General features: G+C 39.3%; 3 protein-coding genes across 5 annotated transcripts; all 3 read right to left on the bottom strand.

Annotated features, from left to right (window-relative positions):
• On the bottom strand, positions 1 to 1,137 carry LOC104440913 (senescence-specific cysteine protease SAG39). The gene is made up of 2 exons (XM_010053904.2): positions 702 to 1,137; positions 1 to 593 (listed from the first exon to the last, which is right to left on the bottom strand). The coding sequence occupies exons 1-2, from the start codon at positions 1,135 to 1,137 to the stop codon at positions 1 to 3; spliced, it is 1,029 nt and encodes a 342-aa protein (XP_010052206.2).
• A 1,306-nt stretch (positions 1,138 to 2,443) lies between these two features.
• On the bottom strand, positions 2,444 to 13,250 carry LOC104440914 (uncharacterized protein YNL011C). 3 transcript variants are annotated; one of them, XR_724779.3, is made up of 14 exons: positions 12,956 to 13,250; positions 12,749 to 12,865; positions 12,039 to 12,171; positions 11,503 to 11,599; positions 11,076 to 11,119; positions 10,156 to 10,312; positions 8,861 to 8,932; positions 8,669 to 8,752; positions 7,095 to 7,196; positions 5,309 to 5,356; positions 4,751 to 4,876; positions 3,677 to 3,769; positions 2,936 to 3,125; positions 2,444 to 2,847 (listed from the first exon to the last, which is right to left on the bottom strand). XR_724779.3 is itself a non-coding variant. In XM_010053905.3 (14 exons), the coding sequence occupies exons 1-13, from the start codon at positions 13,236 to 13,238 to the stop codon at positions 3,033 to 3,035; spliced, it is 1,449 nt and encodes a 482-aa protein (XP_010052207.3). In that variant the 5' UTR covers positions 13,239 to 13,250; the 3' UTR covers positions 2,444 to 2,847; positions 3,012 to 3,032. The 3 variants fall into 3 exon arrangements, 2 of the variants coding, with proteins under 2 accessions (XP_010052207.3, XP_010052209.3); XM_010053905.3 differs by having other exon boundaries at positions 3,012 to 3,125; XM_010053907.3 differs by lacking the exons at positions 2,444 to 2,847; positions 2,936 to 3,125; positions 3,677 to 3,769 and adding an exon at positions 3,776 to 4,649.
• Positions 13,251 to 14,069: 819 nt separating this feature from the next.
• LOC104440912 (U-box domain-containing protein 7) lies at positions 14,070 to 17,807 on the bottom strand. Its single transcript, XM_010053903.3, has 2 exons — positions 17,233 to 17,807; positions 14,070 to 15,022 (listed from the first exon to the last, which is right to left on the bottom strand). Exons 1-2 carry the CDS (start codon positions 17,694 to 17,696, stop codon positions 14,152 to 14,154), a joined length of 1,335 nt encoding a protein of 444 aa, XP_010052205.2. The 5' UTR covers positions 17,697 to 17,807; the 3' UTR covers positions 14,070 to 14,151.
• Positions 17,808 to 18,180: the final 373 nt, after the last annotated feature.

Genomic DNA, 18,180 nt, shown 5'->3' with positions numbered 1-18,180 from the left:
TTAGGCAGTTGGATAAGCAGCTCTTATAGCAATGCCACATAGCCCTTCCACGGCATCGATATCTCTTTTCATCCTTATATATCCATTCTCGCCCCATCCGGCACCCCACGAATTCTTAACCAACCAGTATTTGGTTCCATCGTCGCTAGTCCCGTACCCAACTACGGTGACACCGTGGTCCAGATCGGTCTGACAGTCGCCGGTGAAAACTCCCCCCGAGTAGAACTGAAAATGACTTCCATCAGCGTCGATGGCAACCGAGACTGGTTGGTTAGCAACGGCCTGCGAAAGAGCCGACTCGCTATTAGAAGGCACATCTTCGTAGCCGGTGATCTTGGCAGCGGGAGATTCCGCTTTTCCCGCATCGCAAGTACCCTTGACTGCTTCGTAGGGATAATTATCTTCAGTCGTAAGGCCATCGTTATCAATGATGAACTTGAAAGCAGCATTGACGAAGCCGCCTGCGCAACCGCGATTGTCACCTTTCGTGTCACAATCCACTAGTTGTTGCACAGATAAAGACACGAGGTTTCCCGTCGTAAGCTGGTGGATCCCTTCTGTAGCCGCCACGGCAGAAAATGCCCAACAGCATCCTGAGCATCGAGGAAAATAAAGAGATGGTCAGTATTGACATGGAAAAGACCAAAACAGGTGATTGTTAGATTCATTAGGGTTTCGAGCATGAAAGTTTGCTGCCATACCGCATTGCCCTTGTTCCTTAACGGGTGTGACGGCTCCTTTCTGTCTCCAATCCACGGTAGACGGAACTGCGGTCACATTTTCATACCTGAAGGACTTTGGACCGGATGAACTCACAGAGGACGACCTCTTGTATCCATTTCGCGTGGCCTTGAACTCATCGTTGGTCAGGTCTGCGAACCCATTGATGCCTAGCTTGTAAGGCCTAGTATTGTTCTCGTTAAAAGACTCGATGAATTCGACATTGTTCTTGAATATCATGAAACGCCTCTCCTTCTCACCATCGGCTTTGTACACACGGCCGTGACGAGCCATCCACTGTTCATGTCTTTCTCGCATGGACAGCTCGCGTAGCTCGCGCGCCCATGCCTGCGAGGCGTAAAGCCCCAAAACCATTGCGGCCACGAGGATAAACTTACGATCCACAAAGAGCGCCATGTCCTACAATTCGCTTCCAAGATTGAGCTGATGAATGTTGTTGTAATTCAAGGGTGAGTGGGGAATCCTCGAGAGAGACGGGTATTTATAGAGTAACATGAGACCAACTTATGAAAGATGCAGCTAAAGTTGTAATCCAGCATGGCTGCATTAACGTTTGTGAACGTAGGAAAATGAACAATTGACAAATGCTTATACGGAAACCTTCATAAATTAAGGAGGATTGTGGATCTTCAAAGTTGCAAATGGGTTACATTGATTTGGGCAATGTTTGATCTCGAATTCGTGCCTTTCCTTAATTTCCAGACTGTCGAAGATCGGGGATGTAAATCAAAGAGTATTGCGAGATCTTCGAAATTACAAATAGGTTAGACCAATTTGGCAATATTCGATATCAAATTCACAGGTTTTTTTTTTTTTTTTTTAAATTTCCAGGCTATCAAAAATTTCGCAAGTGTTTTGCAAATTTTCAAGAAGTGTTTTGAAGACTCCCCCTTTGATAATTTCTTGAATGGCATTTCCTTTGTCTACTAGCTACAAGTACAACCACCCCTGAAATAGCACCAAGAATGAAGTCAGTGATATAGGATCATCCTTCCCTGTCAGTCATGCGCACATTTAAAAAGGGAAGGAAAAAGTTAAGAATTTATCGGATTGAACTGAGAGTTTTGCTCAAACTTATTTTTCCTTAGTAAGACGATTGGTACTTTAATTGAGTCATGATTAAGTTCGAATCGTGATAATTAACTTGTTTATCCTATCTGCAATTGCTACAAAATCCCAAAGTGATGGCATTGTGCTTTTCTTTCTTTCTTTGACCGACAAACATGTCCAAATCGCTGTGCACGAGTTCAGCAAACCGTAATTGTAGTACAAAGTCAACAAATTGTAATCACAGTATAAAGTTCAAATTTCAATCAAAGTCCAATCTATTAGATAGTATGAGAATTTGTGGGACTATTAATGACTATTCCTAAAAACTTAAATTATTGAATAAATACGTGATTTAATAATAAATTACTTCAATACTACCCCTCATGCTTAATGTGGTCTTTTTTTGCTTAATACTAAGCATGAGCATATTTAATTGGAGAAAGAAATGAGAACTAGAAAGATTCAAATTCAAAACCTCCAATTCTGATATTATGTGAGATTTTGCAAGACCACTACCCACTATTCTAAAATCTTAAGTTATTAAATGAAAGCGTAGTTTAATATTTTAATTATTGTAACATATAATTATGATCATATCGATGTGAAAATATTTAACAGGAGAGCCTCCTTTGAGATCGTATTACTACGATAATGCCAGCGAAACCAACCGGATGAGTTTGGTTTCAGCTAGAAATAGAACTTAATGTTTAATGTCTCTGCCGATAAAGCAACTGAAGATCAAGAATTAATTGCCTTAATCACTATCCTCGATATAAGAATGACCACGCCATCAACTTAATGACTCCCATTGCCGGGTCAATAAGGCCTTGTCCTTTTTTCAATGAAGAACAAGATGATAAATGTCCATGAAAACAATTTAGCCACTGTTTCGAGATTTTTTGGCACAGCAAAAGATTACGTAAATTTTCTCTTCTCCATCTGCAATCTCATCTGGTAGTATTTCTGAAATTCTGACTAGCTGATGTTCTGGTCACATACTTTCCTTATCCAAGCATGGCATCTGAGTTCAAACCAACAAACAAGGGGAGCAGCCACCTGCGGATACACGATCTTTCAGCTTCGAAAGCATCGATAAATCGCACAGAAAAAACATTCAGAATTCGACTTGACTTAGTTCTCCTACCTCATAAAGCAGGACCCGACTCATACTTGGCAATGATAGGGAGTAGACACTATAAAGATGATGAACTTGAACTAACCCCTTGCCACAATTCTGCTCATTATCTGCCCATCAAATTGGCAAGAGCCTGAATCAAGGACTTCGGGTCATAGACAACCCCAACCTTTGGATCATGTATGGAATCAACAACTACCTGCACAGATTATACAACATATGAACAAGAAGTCCGATGCAATAGGAGCAATTCGTAGTTTATTATATCCCTGCTCAGGTCTTTGGTTATACTGGCTGTCCTCAACATTACAAGCTCAAATGAGAAGAGGACATCACATGGGGCTTCGAGGACAGTCTAACAGAGGATGAGGCATGGATCATGAGACTCATGAAGAAGGTGTTTTGAGATGTTATCCCAGGGAAGATGGTAAAGTTGGGGACAAAAGGAGGCAGTAAGATGGTTCCGGCCATATATTTCTTTCAAATTTGGGATCGAGTAGCTTTATGAAACCAAATCACATGTATCCCACCAATATATACTAAATCACCGTAGTCTATAAATGTCAATAAAGCAAATATTTGACAAAAGAAATAATAAAATTTGCTAGAAATTTTGAGCTTGTCATATTAACATACCAGATCTATCAGACAGAAAGTACAACCAAATATAAGTTCAATTAAATATTTTTGTTTGATGAGCAAATTAAAATGCTGAACATGAAAAAAGACTTGACAGATCCACATACGTACCACATTTGAAATTCCTTGAGTAGCCAAGTCTTCAATGTCCACTGGAATTGCACCATCTTTTGGCACAAAAAGTGTATTAATGTACTGACTCGGCTGCAAGATATGACAAGTGCAATGAAAAACTGTTAAACTACTCCCTGCATCATCAATCTAATCTAGCTCTCCATCTACCTGATTTGAACCTTATCCCATAGGGGTAGATATTTAAAATGGATACCCATAGTGTGGCCATGATGAATTTTACAAAATAAATGTGCAACTCATATAAAATATCTCCAGCAAAGCACACAATTTACTCTTCAGCTAGAATAATTGCACTAATCTACTACCATTCAAAATTGATAGTGGCAAGAATTATTCTTAAGAGCAACTTTGGATTAACAACATCAGAGGACAGCATCATACAAAGACACTGATGCCATGTTTGGTAAGGTGGAGAAAGTGGAGGGGACAAAATTCGAAAGTTGAGAACAAGTTGAAAATTTTGTGAGAGTAAAAGAGACAAAAACTTAACATTTTTAAAATTTCCTCTCCTATTTTTCTTTCCCCACCCTTTCCAAACAAAGCCTAAGACAAATAATTTCAGTATCATTTAAAAAAAGCAGGAGGCTTCCAGCTCCTCGAACCATGTATTATATCTAGTGGTTAGAAGCCAAGCAAGATTAATCTATTGCGAGTTAAGATCATTCCTGATTAATAGGAGGAGAGAAACAGTAAGACATGAAGATGACATCATGTTTTACCAAATGAACAGATTAAGAAATATACACTGAAGGATACATTCCTTGTGTCAAGATGAAAAGATGTAATTGTCTGTCTGTGCAACTAGAGCCTTGAATAGACAAGGTGCAAAGAAACACTGACTTCAAATTCAGCACAAAAACTAGACAAAGCATGCTGAGGAGGATTGTTGTTATCTTTAACTTCAAAATGTGGAAGTATCTCCAGAAAAAGTCAAATATGCTATCTGTTTCTGCACATTGCATTAAGATGGCAGAGTTGTATCATCACATCCACAATCGTTCTTGTACTCTAGACACTGTATTTAAGATGTAATTGGATGATGCAACTTACGAGATTTTCAAGAGAATTATTGGAATTCCCATAAGTCCGATTTAGGGCATCCGTAATGGCAGTTACAAAGCTTGAAGCAGAAAAGCCACTTGTCTCTCGATCATGGGAACCATTCAATAGTAGCACCTATATCAAGATAATACACAATAAGCTAAGATAGCAGAAAAGTTTGTTCCCAGACATAAGAATGTAAGTATCTTAACAACAAGAGAAATGCTAGATGCATTCGGAATATTTGTTAAATCTGGTATATAAATATCCTGTAAAATATCTAATGGTGAAACTGACTTGTCTCAGGCACCCTGCTTCACTAGACAATCAAGCACCTCTAAGTGTATTGTCCCATCATTTAGTAAGAAATCATTGACCATAGTAATAATGATATATAATTTAGGAAAAATAGCTTATCATGGAAATTTGTTAAATTAAGTTGCAAAACTAAACAAGCACATCAATATCTAATGCTATGAGTCAACAGCAGAGCTTCTGTTGCACTTGTAACTTTTTTTTTTCTTTTTTCCCCACATAGATCATTAAGTTACACTGACAGAAAGATACCTTGGGACATGCCTGGGAAGAAATAATCTCTCCAATCCCTAATAGCACCTGGGAAAGAGAGCAAGTGGTTTAATTTCAACCAAAAAGGAGAAGAAAAAATTGTGCTTCTGAACAATGAACATCTGCTAGTACACTGTAGGAAAACTAATGCTACCAAGTAGATGGTTAAGTTGTAAAAGGCAAACGATTGCCAAAAGCTCACTAATTAAAAGTATATCCATCATACCGAATTATAAAGCTGCTACTTTTAGGAGCATACATATAAAAAGTGAATAAAGAATGATTTCCTATCATCACAAGGTGAATTCATTTATCCAGAGAAATAAAAAAGAGCTGTTCTGAGTACTTATTACCAACCATGTCAACTCAAATGATTGAGCAAAATAAAAGGTAACATATTGGTTTACTTTCTCAGATGAAAGGAAAAAAAAAAAAAAAAAAAAATAGAGAGAGCATTCAGCATTACAATGAAGCTGTCAAACCAGAGAGAACTTAAATAGGAAGAAAAATCAAAATCATCATATAACATTAGACACAATCATTGCCATGTACAGGAAAAACTTGTTATCTAATCAAAGACCAAGACATGTTTTATCACGATATTGTCATGCACTACTTGAAAGAAAATTGTAATTGGTTAACTATGAATAAAAAAATCAATTGATCATACTACGTTCTGGACACTCTTCTGGCACTTTCTTATTAGATACTGGTTTATACTTTTAATCATTTTCATTCAACATAATTCTCTTTGGGAAAAACTGCTAATACATCATTTGATTAATTGTGATTTCTAAAGTTATATCCACTTATTCTCCTTCGATATGTCAAAAAAAAATTATTTTACAAAATATATTTTATTCTCTTTCATCTTCCATTATTTATTTTAGCAATTTGCTATTGGTGAAAGCTAACACTTGTCTCGAGTTTTTTCATCTGGTGAAATTAATTCTCCATTAAGATTTTAGAGGTAATTTTTAGTGTGATTCTATTAATTATTCTTTTGGAATTACAAAAAACAAGACATTTTCGCAAAAATGGGAAGTTGCTGCGCCACCCACCAGTACCATCGCTCCCCTCTCTCACTACACCCCCTATGCCCAATTCTTTCACCTCTCTCACGCACTAACACGTGGCTTATTGTGGGAAGGGAATTAACACATGAGTATATGGAGATTATAAACTTTGTGAAAGTTAACTAAAATAACTTCCTAACTAGTTTATAGAGAGAGAGGGAGAGGGAGGGAGGGAGAGGGAGAAGGGAAGGGTAGGAAGCAGAGGGAATGAGATGGAGGAAGATGGATCTTAAATAAGGATGACATATTCTATGATAGATTCTAGCAATACATAACACCCTACATAAAATGGAGACTTATCAGTCTCACTATGGTCCCAGACAGTATGCACTAAAACCACAAAAGCAAACACAAAAGATTAGAAATCATAAGTTAGGCACTTAAGAATCACTATCTCAAAATTATTTGATGCTGGGGGAGAGGATCAAAAGGGAGGGCGTTAGATTATCAATTCGAGCTACATATGCAACCCTAAAAGACCCAAAAGCTGTGAGGTCATACCTTTCCAAGAAAATAAAAAGGTTCTAATAGATTGATACCCATGCAGCAACTAAAGCTTAGTCCAGGAAGGAAACAACATTGATATCCAGTAAAAGACAAAGTCTTCAAAGTTTTAAAGATAGTGGAGTCGAGATTACTATGGATAAGCCAGTTCACAATACCAGAACACAAAAAAACATCATTAGATACAAAAACCACACTATTCTTACCAGTGAAGGACAAACTGACGTGAAAAGAGATCCCATGGCATAAACAATGCAATCAACAGTTCTCAGCTGGTCCAGAACAGCCGGATTGGCTGAGGGGTAAACCTATAATAACTAAATCATCATAAGTTCCAGATGAAATAATGAAATGTATATAAACAACAATCACTTAAAATCCTTTCTGTTAAAGCATACAAGGAATGTTGAACTAGTTTTCCTTGTGCCAGGCAAAAATGTGCATGAGAAAAAAACACTTCCACATACTTAAGGTGTTTCTCATGCAGGAAGACTGAAAAAACTAGCCAGAAACAGCTGTGCTTGATACTAGGAAGCACCAACACTCTCCGAAAGCCTTAATGTCGTGTCGGACACTCCGACATGTGTCCGATACTTTCCAACACTTTTCAACACCCAGTCAACACGTCTCAGAAATTGACACACGAGTTGGGAATTTCAACATACAAGTTCGGAACTCCGACATGTAAGTCAATAATTTTGACATGCGAGTTCAGAACTCTGACACACATGGAATAAATTTTAAAAATTTCCAATAAATGAAGAGTCAAAATGTAAATATGTAAGAAAATAAGAAATAATAAAAATAATAAGTAAGGAAAGAAGAAAAACCTTGTCTTCTCTTTTCTTTGTACTCACTTCCTATGATACAAAATTCACCCCCCAAGTTTATTTTTTGTCTCCTCTTCCAACATACTCTAACATGCAGTCCAGAATGTGGATTGCTTATTTTTCCCTCCAAGTTTTACAGATTATTTGAGAGGAGTTGAATTTGTCAAATTGAAACAATGAATGATATTAATAAATGGTGGATTAATGTTTTTAATGTAAATTCAGTCTAGCCTATTTATTATTTATTTATTTATGATTTGAATCAAATTAATTTGATTAAAAAACCATAAAAATGATAATTTATCATGTATCTATAAAAATATACATTTAATATACTACGTATCCCAACATGTCGGAATTCTCTATTTTTTGAGAAACGACGTGCCGGGATGTCATGTCGCATGCCGTATGTCAGTGCCGGTGCAACTTAGGCCTAATCTAGGAGCACAAAACTGTAAACTTAAGATAAACATAATTATCATGCATATCGTCCAGCAACCTAGATAGAAGCAAGCAGTACATGAAATTTCTGTAGTAGACCAGAAATATCTGAAGAGGAGGAAGAATGCATTTATTATGATAAAGAAGAGCTCTTATTGCTATAACTATGCCTTAAAAATTATGCATGTTAATTAAATTTCTCTTGATTGCTTTGCTCCACCTTTTCCTTGTTTCAAGAGGATTTAAAGAGTGAAAATTCAAAAGATGCTGGTGACAAGTATAAAATCTAAATGTTTCAGATCACATGGTCATCTTGTACTTTCCAACTTCAATTCCCATTACCAAGTAATGAGAGTAATGAAACTTAAAGAAAAAGCACTTGAGATGATGAAGCTTCACAAACTTAGTAAAAAGACCTAGTTTTGAAGACCTATTCAAGAATGACATGGCATGTAAGTGTCATCTATCTCATTTCATGTGAAACAACAAATAATGTTGCATGTCCTTACCTCATGCAAAGAATTTGTGCCTTCTCTTGACAGGTAAAATACTCGTTTTATTCTTGAAGGAAGCGCAGGACATGAAGAGCATTCCTATGCACAAGCAAACAGCAGCATAATAAATTGACTGGTTGTTACATGAATCTAGCAATGATAAATGATTGTAATAGAATATTTCTACAGTTAAATTTATATACATACCTTCTTGACAGGTTCCATTGTCCCTGTGGTTGGATGAGAAATTTCATTCTGACCACGAATGACAGTACCATCCTACATGCAAGATAAATAGATCAATGTATAACATGATACCATCTGGCACAATAATCAAACTTTGCTTCCTTTAAGGATGGATGAACCTCACTAATCAGTTGGTGAAAGTAAACCTTGGGAAAAGAAGAATTATACGCACAAACTTCACTTCTAAATAAAGTAAAGAAATATTCACGTTAACCATCCCTATGTTTACTTGAATTACTGGCATAACTACTAAGTAAATGTAATCTGTAGTCTATCCCCTCATCTAAAAATGCTTGGCTTCTTTATGGCAAGGTCTCTAGCAACAAAATTCATCATTGTGTGATCAATTAAGTGATTAACTTATTATGTCACTAAAATCAAAGAAAAAGAACTGTTGTTAAATAAGTATATTGAGAAGATAAGCAAGAATTTTAATGATGCAGCTTGTGTTCCCGTGTTTTTTAATGAAACCTACGTGTCCTTGATATGACTGAGAAAGAACGCATTTCAAGGTGGGCTGGTGGTCATGCTTGAACTAAGACATTCGGATGCTTTATTGAGGAGATGTCATCCAGAGAAGGAGAGTCAAGTTAACAGCAGCGAAGAAAGATGTAAAAAGACATGAAAGAAGACAATAAGGAAAGATAACAAGCACTGAGACCTTGCAAATGGTTCATACAGAGTCAAGCCCAATGGCATAAAAGGAATCATTTAACTGCTCCACCTAGTGGGATGAGCCTTGGGTTGTTGTTGCACTCACCATGATGTGAGAAGAAAGAAGAAGAAGACAAAATCAAGCTTTGTCCCCAGAAAATTGTTCGTTTCTTCGCAATTGTGGAGCAAACATCAACGACAATTTTCAACAAAGTCAGCAGAAGATGGTATGATCTCAAACTAGAAATCCCTTAGGAAGTTTGCTGGATTGTGCTATTCAACTAGGATATGACGCCAACAAAAAAATGTCAGTGAAAATATCAACTCTAGTTCTTTCCAGAATATAAGCATCTGCATGCCAGAAGAAGGTCTAAACTTAGGAACTGGCAACAGGTCATGCATCAAGTCCAGACTCTTGAATGAACAAGAAATTAATGCCAATGTACATCAAAGCAAATATCTTATAACGGATATTTATAACTTATAAGGACCATCAGATGACATTAGTTTGGACATGTAATCATATCAAAAGGTAATTAAGAGTAAAGAAATCACTTCCAAGCAAAGGTCGACAATATCAGTTTAGAGATAGAAATTGATACCCATAATTCACATCCCAGGGTGAGCCTGTCATTGGTAGAAATCACTGGGAGAACCAAGCTTTCTGATGGAATCTCTGAGACACGTGAAAACAAGAAAATTGCAGCATCTAAAGACTGAAAAAATATGCGAGCTCCTGCAAAGAAAAAATTCCCAATGCTGCAGGAATAGTCAGTAAATCTAGAAGGTCATAGATTACTGATACTGATGAATGGGTATGCCAAAGTTTCCTTTTCTCAACCAAATAAAAAAGAAAGCTAAACTTTTGAGTACCAAAAAAACATTGATGTTAGGTAACAACATGGAAAGGCAGATATTTTGTGTTTGCAATAGGTGTTAGCTTCAGCCGACTACAAAAGTAATGCAACAGCTTTATATTTACCACATTAAATCAACCTCATATCATGTCAAATAAGAAACCTATTTTCTCTGGCAGTGAAGACAAACAACTCAAGGTATTAATTGGACAGACTTAAAACTGCTCTCACAACTTCAAATAGACTGATCTTAAAAGTTCAGGAAAAGGGTTAATTCAACTATACGTAAGTAGTGGCTCAAATATTTCTCCCAAATGCTCATTTTCCCATGGCATTATCTGAAGTGATACTCTTTTAGTCATATTTTTCTATATAACTGCCAACAATTCGTCACAAAAGCTTTCCCTGATAAAACTGCTATGCACAAGTATTTCAGTCTTTCAAGCACGAAAACCTCTGGAAATATAAGTTCATTGTTCACCTCACAACGCATCACACAAAAAAGAGAGCTTCTGTGTGATCTCACCTAGATACCTATAGACATCTGTAAAATTTATCAGCAATAATGTCCAGAAAGTACTCATCAAAGATATGGTCTACCGTAGTATTATCACAAAAAGTCGAACAGCAATCACAATATACAGTGGGACAATTTCAACAGTTACCTGCCATTGCTAAAACAAAATGATTCATTAGGACGCCGAAGGATCTGTATTAACAAAACATGTACCACTTTTGAGCCATACATCCACTGAAGAAGATCAAAAGCCATTTAAAATTCAAATAAACAAATGCACTGACAGGTATATACAGAAACGGTAGCAGTCAGCAGAATCACAAACATATAGGCGGCACAGTGCAGCATTATACAAGGATCACAATATTCACAACATCAAGAAAGTCCATAATCAGAGTTGAGTTTGTCGACATAATTTAGACAAAACTATTTGCATAGCTACTATTAGAACATATTGGTTAAATGAATAACTTTTACAGACTAAAAGTTCAGAATTTGAGTAGTAGGTGTCCATAATGGACAGAACAAAGCAGCAAGGGTTGACACATTGTCACAATCACACCAAGTAAACATACCTCATTCTGAAAGTAAACTAGAAAAGCTCTAATTGTTTCCCGATAGGGTCTTGAAACACCATCCCACAAGGAATGATCTCCTTCGACAACATTATACCTGCCAAAATCCCCAACTCATAAATCTCACTAGCCGCCCCAAGGCAGTAAGACCTAACAAGATCCAAAGATTCATCTAAGCAATCTATACCACACAATGAAATTGTTGATAGACAGCTTTCTTATGCAAAACTCTGCAAACTGCAGTCTTACAGGAGCTAATATAAGAGTATAATGACTAGGATCCACGGCACAGCAAATCAAAACTTGGATATTATTGGCATGTAGCCACCACCATTTATGACGTTTTTACATGCCTATCTACCTGAGGCAGCAGGTGGAAAACTGTGTTGGCTAACTTTGGCAGACAAGACTATGCAATTGGTATCTTAGTTAAAGCTTTGGCCAGAGTGAGAAAGGGCTCAATCAGTCATCACAATGCAAAAATATTCACAACCAAGCACACCAAGCATGAAGCACCGCTGAGACAAGTGCACTACCATTCTGACTTGGCTAGCTTCGGATCATGTGGCAAGCGATGACCCAGTAATCTTCGAACGGAAAGGGCCTCCAAAGTGCTCTCATTCGACAATCTCAAACACCTTGACCTGATGTCTCCAACTGCTGGCCCACCTACATTCATTTCCACATAAACTCACATTCCATAAATTCACCGACAAAATTTCCGTTCTTGTAATCTGAAATGTTAAAAGCATTCAGAGCAAAGTCCCGACATTGGAAAGATGACAGAAAGACGAAGCCTTTACTAGTGTGTGCAAAACAAAGAGCATCACTTTAGCGTGTGGACTCACTAATAGGCCTAAGAGCCTTGAATGGACATTATTCATCTTAACTAGGCACTCGAGCTTGAGCCTTGAACAAGTGTTTTACAAATTCATATCATGAAAAATTACGATATTCGGTTGCCTGACTACAATTAACTTCAAATAATCATTGGTACCCCTTCAGAGTGACTCTCAATTTGTATCTTCCTGGCAACAGTCTCACAGCCGACCCCAATCGTGTTGTCCCGCCTTCCCTCTCTTTCCAATTCTCTCACAAATTTCATCCCACCAAGTCCCCCAACTTCTCCCCCGCGAAAAGCTCCTCTAATCCCACAACCCACAAAAGATTGAACAGCGGCGACCCAGCAGGCCGACGCCACGAACCCGGAAACCGATCGCAATCATTTCGAGAAGCAGAGAGTTACCCAGGACGCGGACAATCTCAGCCGTGCTGCCTCCGTCGTCGGAGACGGGGAGGACGTGGGCGACGCGGGTGGTCAACCTCTTGAGCTCCTCGACCACGCCGTTGAACGCAGTCCCACCTGCAACAACAACAATAACGTCAAACCCCGACCGAGCACGAAACCTCGACAATGCGCGGACCCAGAGGCGCCAAAGAAGAGAAGCGAGACCTGAGAACACGAGCAGGGAAGGACGGGTCGGGTCGGGCTCGGGGCCGGAAGTGGGATGCGAGGGAGGAGACGGAGACGCCATGGACACCGCGAGAGGCCTCGACGGCGAAGGGGACGAGGGAGGAGAGGAAGGAGCGAAGTGGGCGGTGGTGGGCAAATGATGATGATGAAGGAGAAGGAGCTTCCTGTTGCAAAGCGAGGGACCCAAGCAGCGATCCGCCATAATCGCGAGGAGCTTGCGACGCGCACCACCACCCACCGGAGATGCCCCCGTGGAGCACATGAGCCGCTGCTTCTCAGGGAAGGGGCCAAAAAAAAAGAAAAAAAGAAGCCTTTGCTGACTTGTCATCCGGCGATGGAATCCCGACCGGCCACGTCAGCATCTGTCGTTGCCCACGTGGCGTGGGTCCGCCCTTACTGACGTGGAGGTCGGTCGGGCTCGAAGGCGATCACCGGAGATGTCGGGATTGTATACATTCAAAACGGTGTTAATTTTGTTTTGTCTTAATTTTTAGATCATAGAATTTCAAGTAAAATCAGCATTATTAAACGATGGAAATAGAGCGGGTAATATATGTTTTTCTCTGACAAGCTACTTATCTTCAACCTGTTTTATTTTTTGGCTAGGTAAGGCTGATTCGAGATTTTTCCAATTGAGCTATTTTGATATTGTTCATCATGTCCATTTGAAATGTTTTATGCCCTGATATATTTGTGAGTGTCCCTTCCAAATTCAACTTAATCTTTAAAGTCTATGAACTTCAAGTGATGTTCGCAACCATGGAAATAGAGCAGGTAATATGGGATTTTTTCTGATATGCTACTTATCTTCAACTTGTGTTAATTTTTGGCTAGATAGGTTGATTCGAGAATTTTTCAATTGAACTGTCTTGACTAACTCCTTTCGATATTGTTCATCATGTCCATTCGATGTGTTTTATGCCCTAATGCATTTATGAGTGTCCCTCCCAAATTCGAAATTGGAAATTATCACACAAATCTCAAAAATTTTGTAAGTGGTTCTACGCATATTAGAGAGAGAGGCTTTCCATGATATTAATTTCATCGAAACTCGTGAAAAAATTTTAGAATAGGAAGAAAATAGAAGTCACTCTACAAGACAAAATCATCATGTATTTTGACCATATGGTATCTTTTTTTCCTCTTTTTTTTTTCTTTTTTTGGGGCTTCTTTGCTTATTCAAAAGATCCGGGCAAACTCTTTGAGCTTGTGCTAATGGCCAAGGTCTTGAGCCCCGACGGAGAGCCTGGGGCGCCACTCGCTCTCCTTGTGATCATCTCCATGTTCTTGTGGAGGCTCTCCTTCACCAGCCCCTGCATCATCTTCCTCCCTTCCCGGGCCTCCCGGTAATGCACCGGCGAGCCCATCGGGGCCCTCCCCACCTGTGGGCCCGAGTGCGGGCCCATCTTCGTCTGCCGCTCGTCCTTGAACCACTGGAGCATCTTCAGGGCCCGCTTCTGGGCCAGCGCGCTCCCCAGCAGGGCCACCTCGAGGAGGACCGGGACGATCCCCGACCTCGCCATCTTAGACCGCTGGGCCGCGCTCTGGTAAGCCAGGATCATCAGGATGTGGGCCGAGGTCTCCTGGCATTTGGGCCGGTCTTCCCACGTGAGGACCTCGATCAAGCTCTCCGGCACCATCGGGCTATCTTCCAAGGCCCGTTTCCCCGGCGAGGTGACGGCGAGGTTGGCCAGCGCGGCCAGGGCCTTCTCCGCCAGATCCTTCGATGCCGACGCCGCCGTCAGGAGCGCTTCCGCCACCCCGTTCGAGGCCAGCTTCGAGGCGTTCTCCAGGGCCGCGGACAGGTTGTGCAGGGCCCCCAAGCACGACTCCTTCGTCTCGTGCCTCGACCCGGACGATTCGAGAGCGGACAAGGCGAAGGGTATGATCCGGGACGACTCGAGAGGGGGCAGCAAGTGGGCGCCCTTCAGGGACGACAGCGACAGAAGCAGCTCCGCGAATTCGTGCCTTGTCTGTTCGTCCACTGCGTCTTTGCTGCTTGGCAGTGTCTGAAAGATTCCTGCTTCCACCATGAGAGCCTTGTTCCTGGACAAAAAGGCCTATCAGATATGGGTAGTTGCCAAAAGAATAGATCACCACCACAAAGGAAATCAATAAAAAAAATATAAAGGTAAATGCACTTAAAGTCCTAAAAGTTTACGAAAATGTAACTTTAAAAAAAGTAAAATTGAATCTTAAAATTTATTATGAAAATACAATCGAGTATTAACATTTTTAAAAAATACAATTAAATCTTAAAATTTGTCATGAAAATATGATTAAGTCATAACAATTTTAAGTGTTATTATAAACGAAATGGCTTAATTGGACAATTTTAACAAATTTTATGACTATATTATATTTTTTGAAAGTTTTAGGATTCGATTGTACTTTTATGATAAATTTTAGAACTTTCGATACACATCCCAAAAATACATTTGAAAGCAACTAATCCAAGTGATTTCAAAGATATTCTTATTTGAGCATTCGACACGAATTTATAACATCAATTCATAAATCGCCCTTTTGCATATTGGGTATTATACTTTCAATTCTGTATCTGGTACGATTTTTCCACATGATACACTTGCGACATGCATTCAAGGCAGTTCGGTGAAATGAAACTCAACTTGGCTTTGTCTATAAAATAGAGATGATTTGTTTCCTATCTTAAGATCAAGAGGTGGGCCAAAACCAGACAATTCACCTAAAAAAATGCCTGTAAAGTCAAAGAGAATCTCTTTGGTTGAGATCTAGGCAGGGCGTTAGGTCAACACATGGGAATTTTCAATGGTGGCAAAGACCAAATGCAAATGCAAATTTGTGGGATCTGAAACAATTTGCACTGAATCTCAAGAGCAATAGTTGATATCTTTCTTAGACATTATGTCTCTAATTTTTTAATTCACCACCGTACACCTTCTGTTATACCTGCCCTCGCAAAACCTAGCGAACCACGTTAGTGGCGGGTCGGCGGATCCTGCGGCCTTCTCAATCGAAGGGCAAATCCCTCGAAAATTTAAAATTCGCCACCGACCCGACTCGGACTTACTTTGCTGTCTTTTTTACCTCGTAACCTAAGATTTTCGATAATATTTCCTAAATCAATTGGGCAAATAGGCAATTAGGTGATGTATATATTGGCTCAAAAGTCCAAATTCGCGGACCCTATCCTGAGAAAACCAACGACCACCACGTGAAATCGACATCATAATTCATCCTCTAAAGTCAAAAGATTGACGGTTCCGATGTGGCTCCATTCAAACCCCCAATCATTTCAGTGTTTAGGCTACAAAATTTTTCATTTTCCCTAAATTAAGGAAGCAAATTAAGAAAAAAATTGCTCATATTATAAGGATTATGGATGTAGTTTTATTATGATAGAGCCTAATCAGCAGTTAATTTTTAAATGGGTTCCAACTAATGATCCTGATTTTTTAAGTAATATTAGGAGTTAGATCAACCACACTCAGCAAGCCTGTTGCCCCTTTGACATTAGTGCCTAACCATAGTTGTTGAGTGAAATATGAGATCATGCCATAACAGAACTTTCTTTCATTAGTGCCACTAATAAAAAGAATATCCCCTCCATCTTTTTTTTTTAATATTTTTTTTGCATTATTATTTATTGACATCTAAAATCGCACACTGATTGGAAAAAGGCTGTTTTGGGCGATTCATAAATTAGTACTCACCAAAAAATAATCGCTACTTCGTGTAATTATTCAGAATACTCATTTTGAAAACTTAGGTTACATGAAACGGATCGAGGTATTACGTACTAAAACTTAAGTAGATATTTTTGTAAACTGAAGTTTGATAGTCCAAGCTAATCACTCGTGCGGAGACTTTACATTGGACCCATCTTACACGTGAGCGAGTCTATTTACCCATCATTAGTAGAACGAACCTATATGATATTCTATCACCTCGCTCGTTCGTCAATAAATGATTATTACCACAAATTTCCATCGCCATTCTAATGTCATCTAAAAAAACAGAAAGAAAACAAAAAGAGCAGAAAAAATTTACAAAGAATTTATTTACAAAAAGTAGTGCACAAAATCTCATGCGTCAAATAATGACTTTATCGCAACAAAAAGTCGGGCAACATTTGTAAAATTTGGGTTTATTCTGATTATCGTTATTACTCGTTTATCCTTATTTTATTGCTCAAGAAATATAAAAAAAATTAATAAAAAGGGAAAAAAAAAAGAAAAAAGAAAAATATGCATATGATAAGCGAAAATACTTACATGTGATTTCCATTGGCAAGCTCAATCAGAGCTCGAATCGCTCCTCGTCGCGCACAATCTCCATTGATTCCAACCATGGCCACCAGAGACTGTACGACCCCGAGCTCTGCCATCAGCTTCTTCGCCCTCGTGTCCTCCCTCGCCAACCTCTCGATCTCCGCCGCCGCGGCCCGCCGCTCCTCCATGCTCCCGAAGTGGATTCTCTTCACTGCTCTCTGCAACGTGGCCGAACCGTCTTCAGTCTCAGTGGTCCCTCTGCGATCAACATGGCCTTTGTCATCGATTCCACGACGACTCGCTGAGCGGCCGGCAAGGCTGGATTGCTTTGGCCGCTTCCGGGCCGTTTTGGCACGCAGGAACCGCCTCAGGAGAGCAAATAACCGAAGCCATGAAGAAGAAGGAGGACGAGGATGATCTGGAACAGGTTTTGGTGTTTGTGGAGGTAAAGAAACAGAGAAAGACATATGGAGAGAGAGAGAGAGATGGAAACTGTTGCTGAGTCTGTTGCTGTGTATGAAACTTTCTTCTACAGAGAGAGGGGGAGAGAGAAGAATGGAGCAAAAGAATTAGAGAGCAAAATGAATAAAAGAGAGGGAGCAGGGAGAGCACATGCAACAGAACAGTGATGTCCCCCCTAACCTCACTGGGCTGTCACCAATCATTCAACACAGCACAATAATTTTATGATCATTCACTTCCATTTGGAGACAAAGGTGAAATTAAAAGCAAAAAAATAAAAGATCTTTTGAATTTATGGTGTTATTTGATTGACATGTGTGTATCAATGGCCCGACCTTGTTTTTTAAGCATACCCACTTCCCTTGTCAGTGCATTTAACTATAAACACTAGGGTTTTGTTAAAAAAACATCGTGAGATGCTTGGTCATAATACATTTGATGTCGAACATTCTAATTTTGAGAATATGAATTAGTGAAAATGCGAGCGCA

This window comes from Eucalyptus grandis, chromosome 4, assembly GCF_016545825.1.
Source record: "Eucalyptus grandis isolate ANBG69807.140 chromosome 4, ASM1654582v1, whole genome shotgun sequence".
Lineage (NCBI taxonomy): Eukaryota > Viridiplantae > Streptophyta > Magnoliopsida > Myrtales > Myrtaceae > Eucalyptus > Eucalyptus grandis.
The sequence above is the reverse complement of the archived record's forward strand: the minus strand, read 5'-3'. Positions and strand labels throughout refer to the sequence as shown.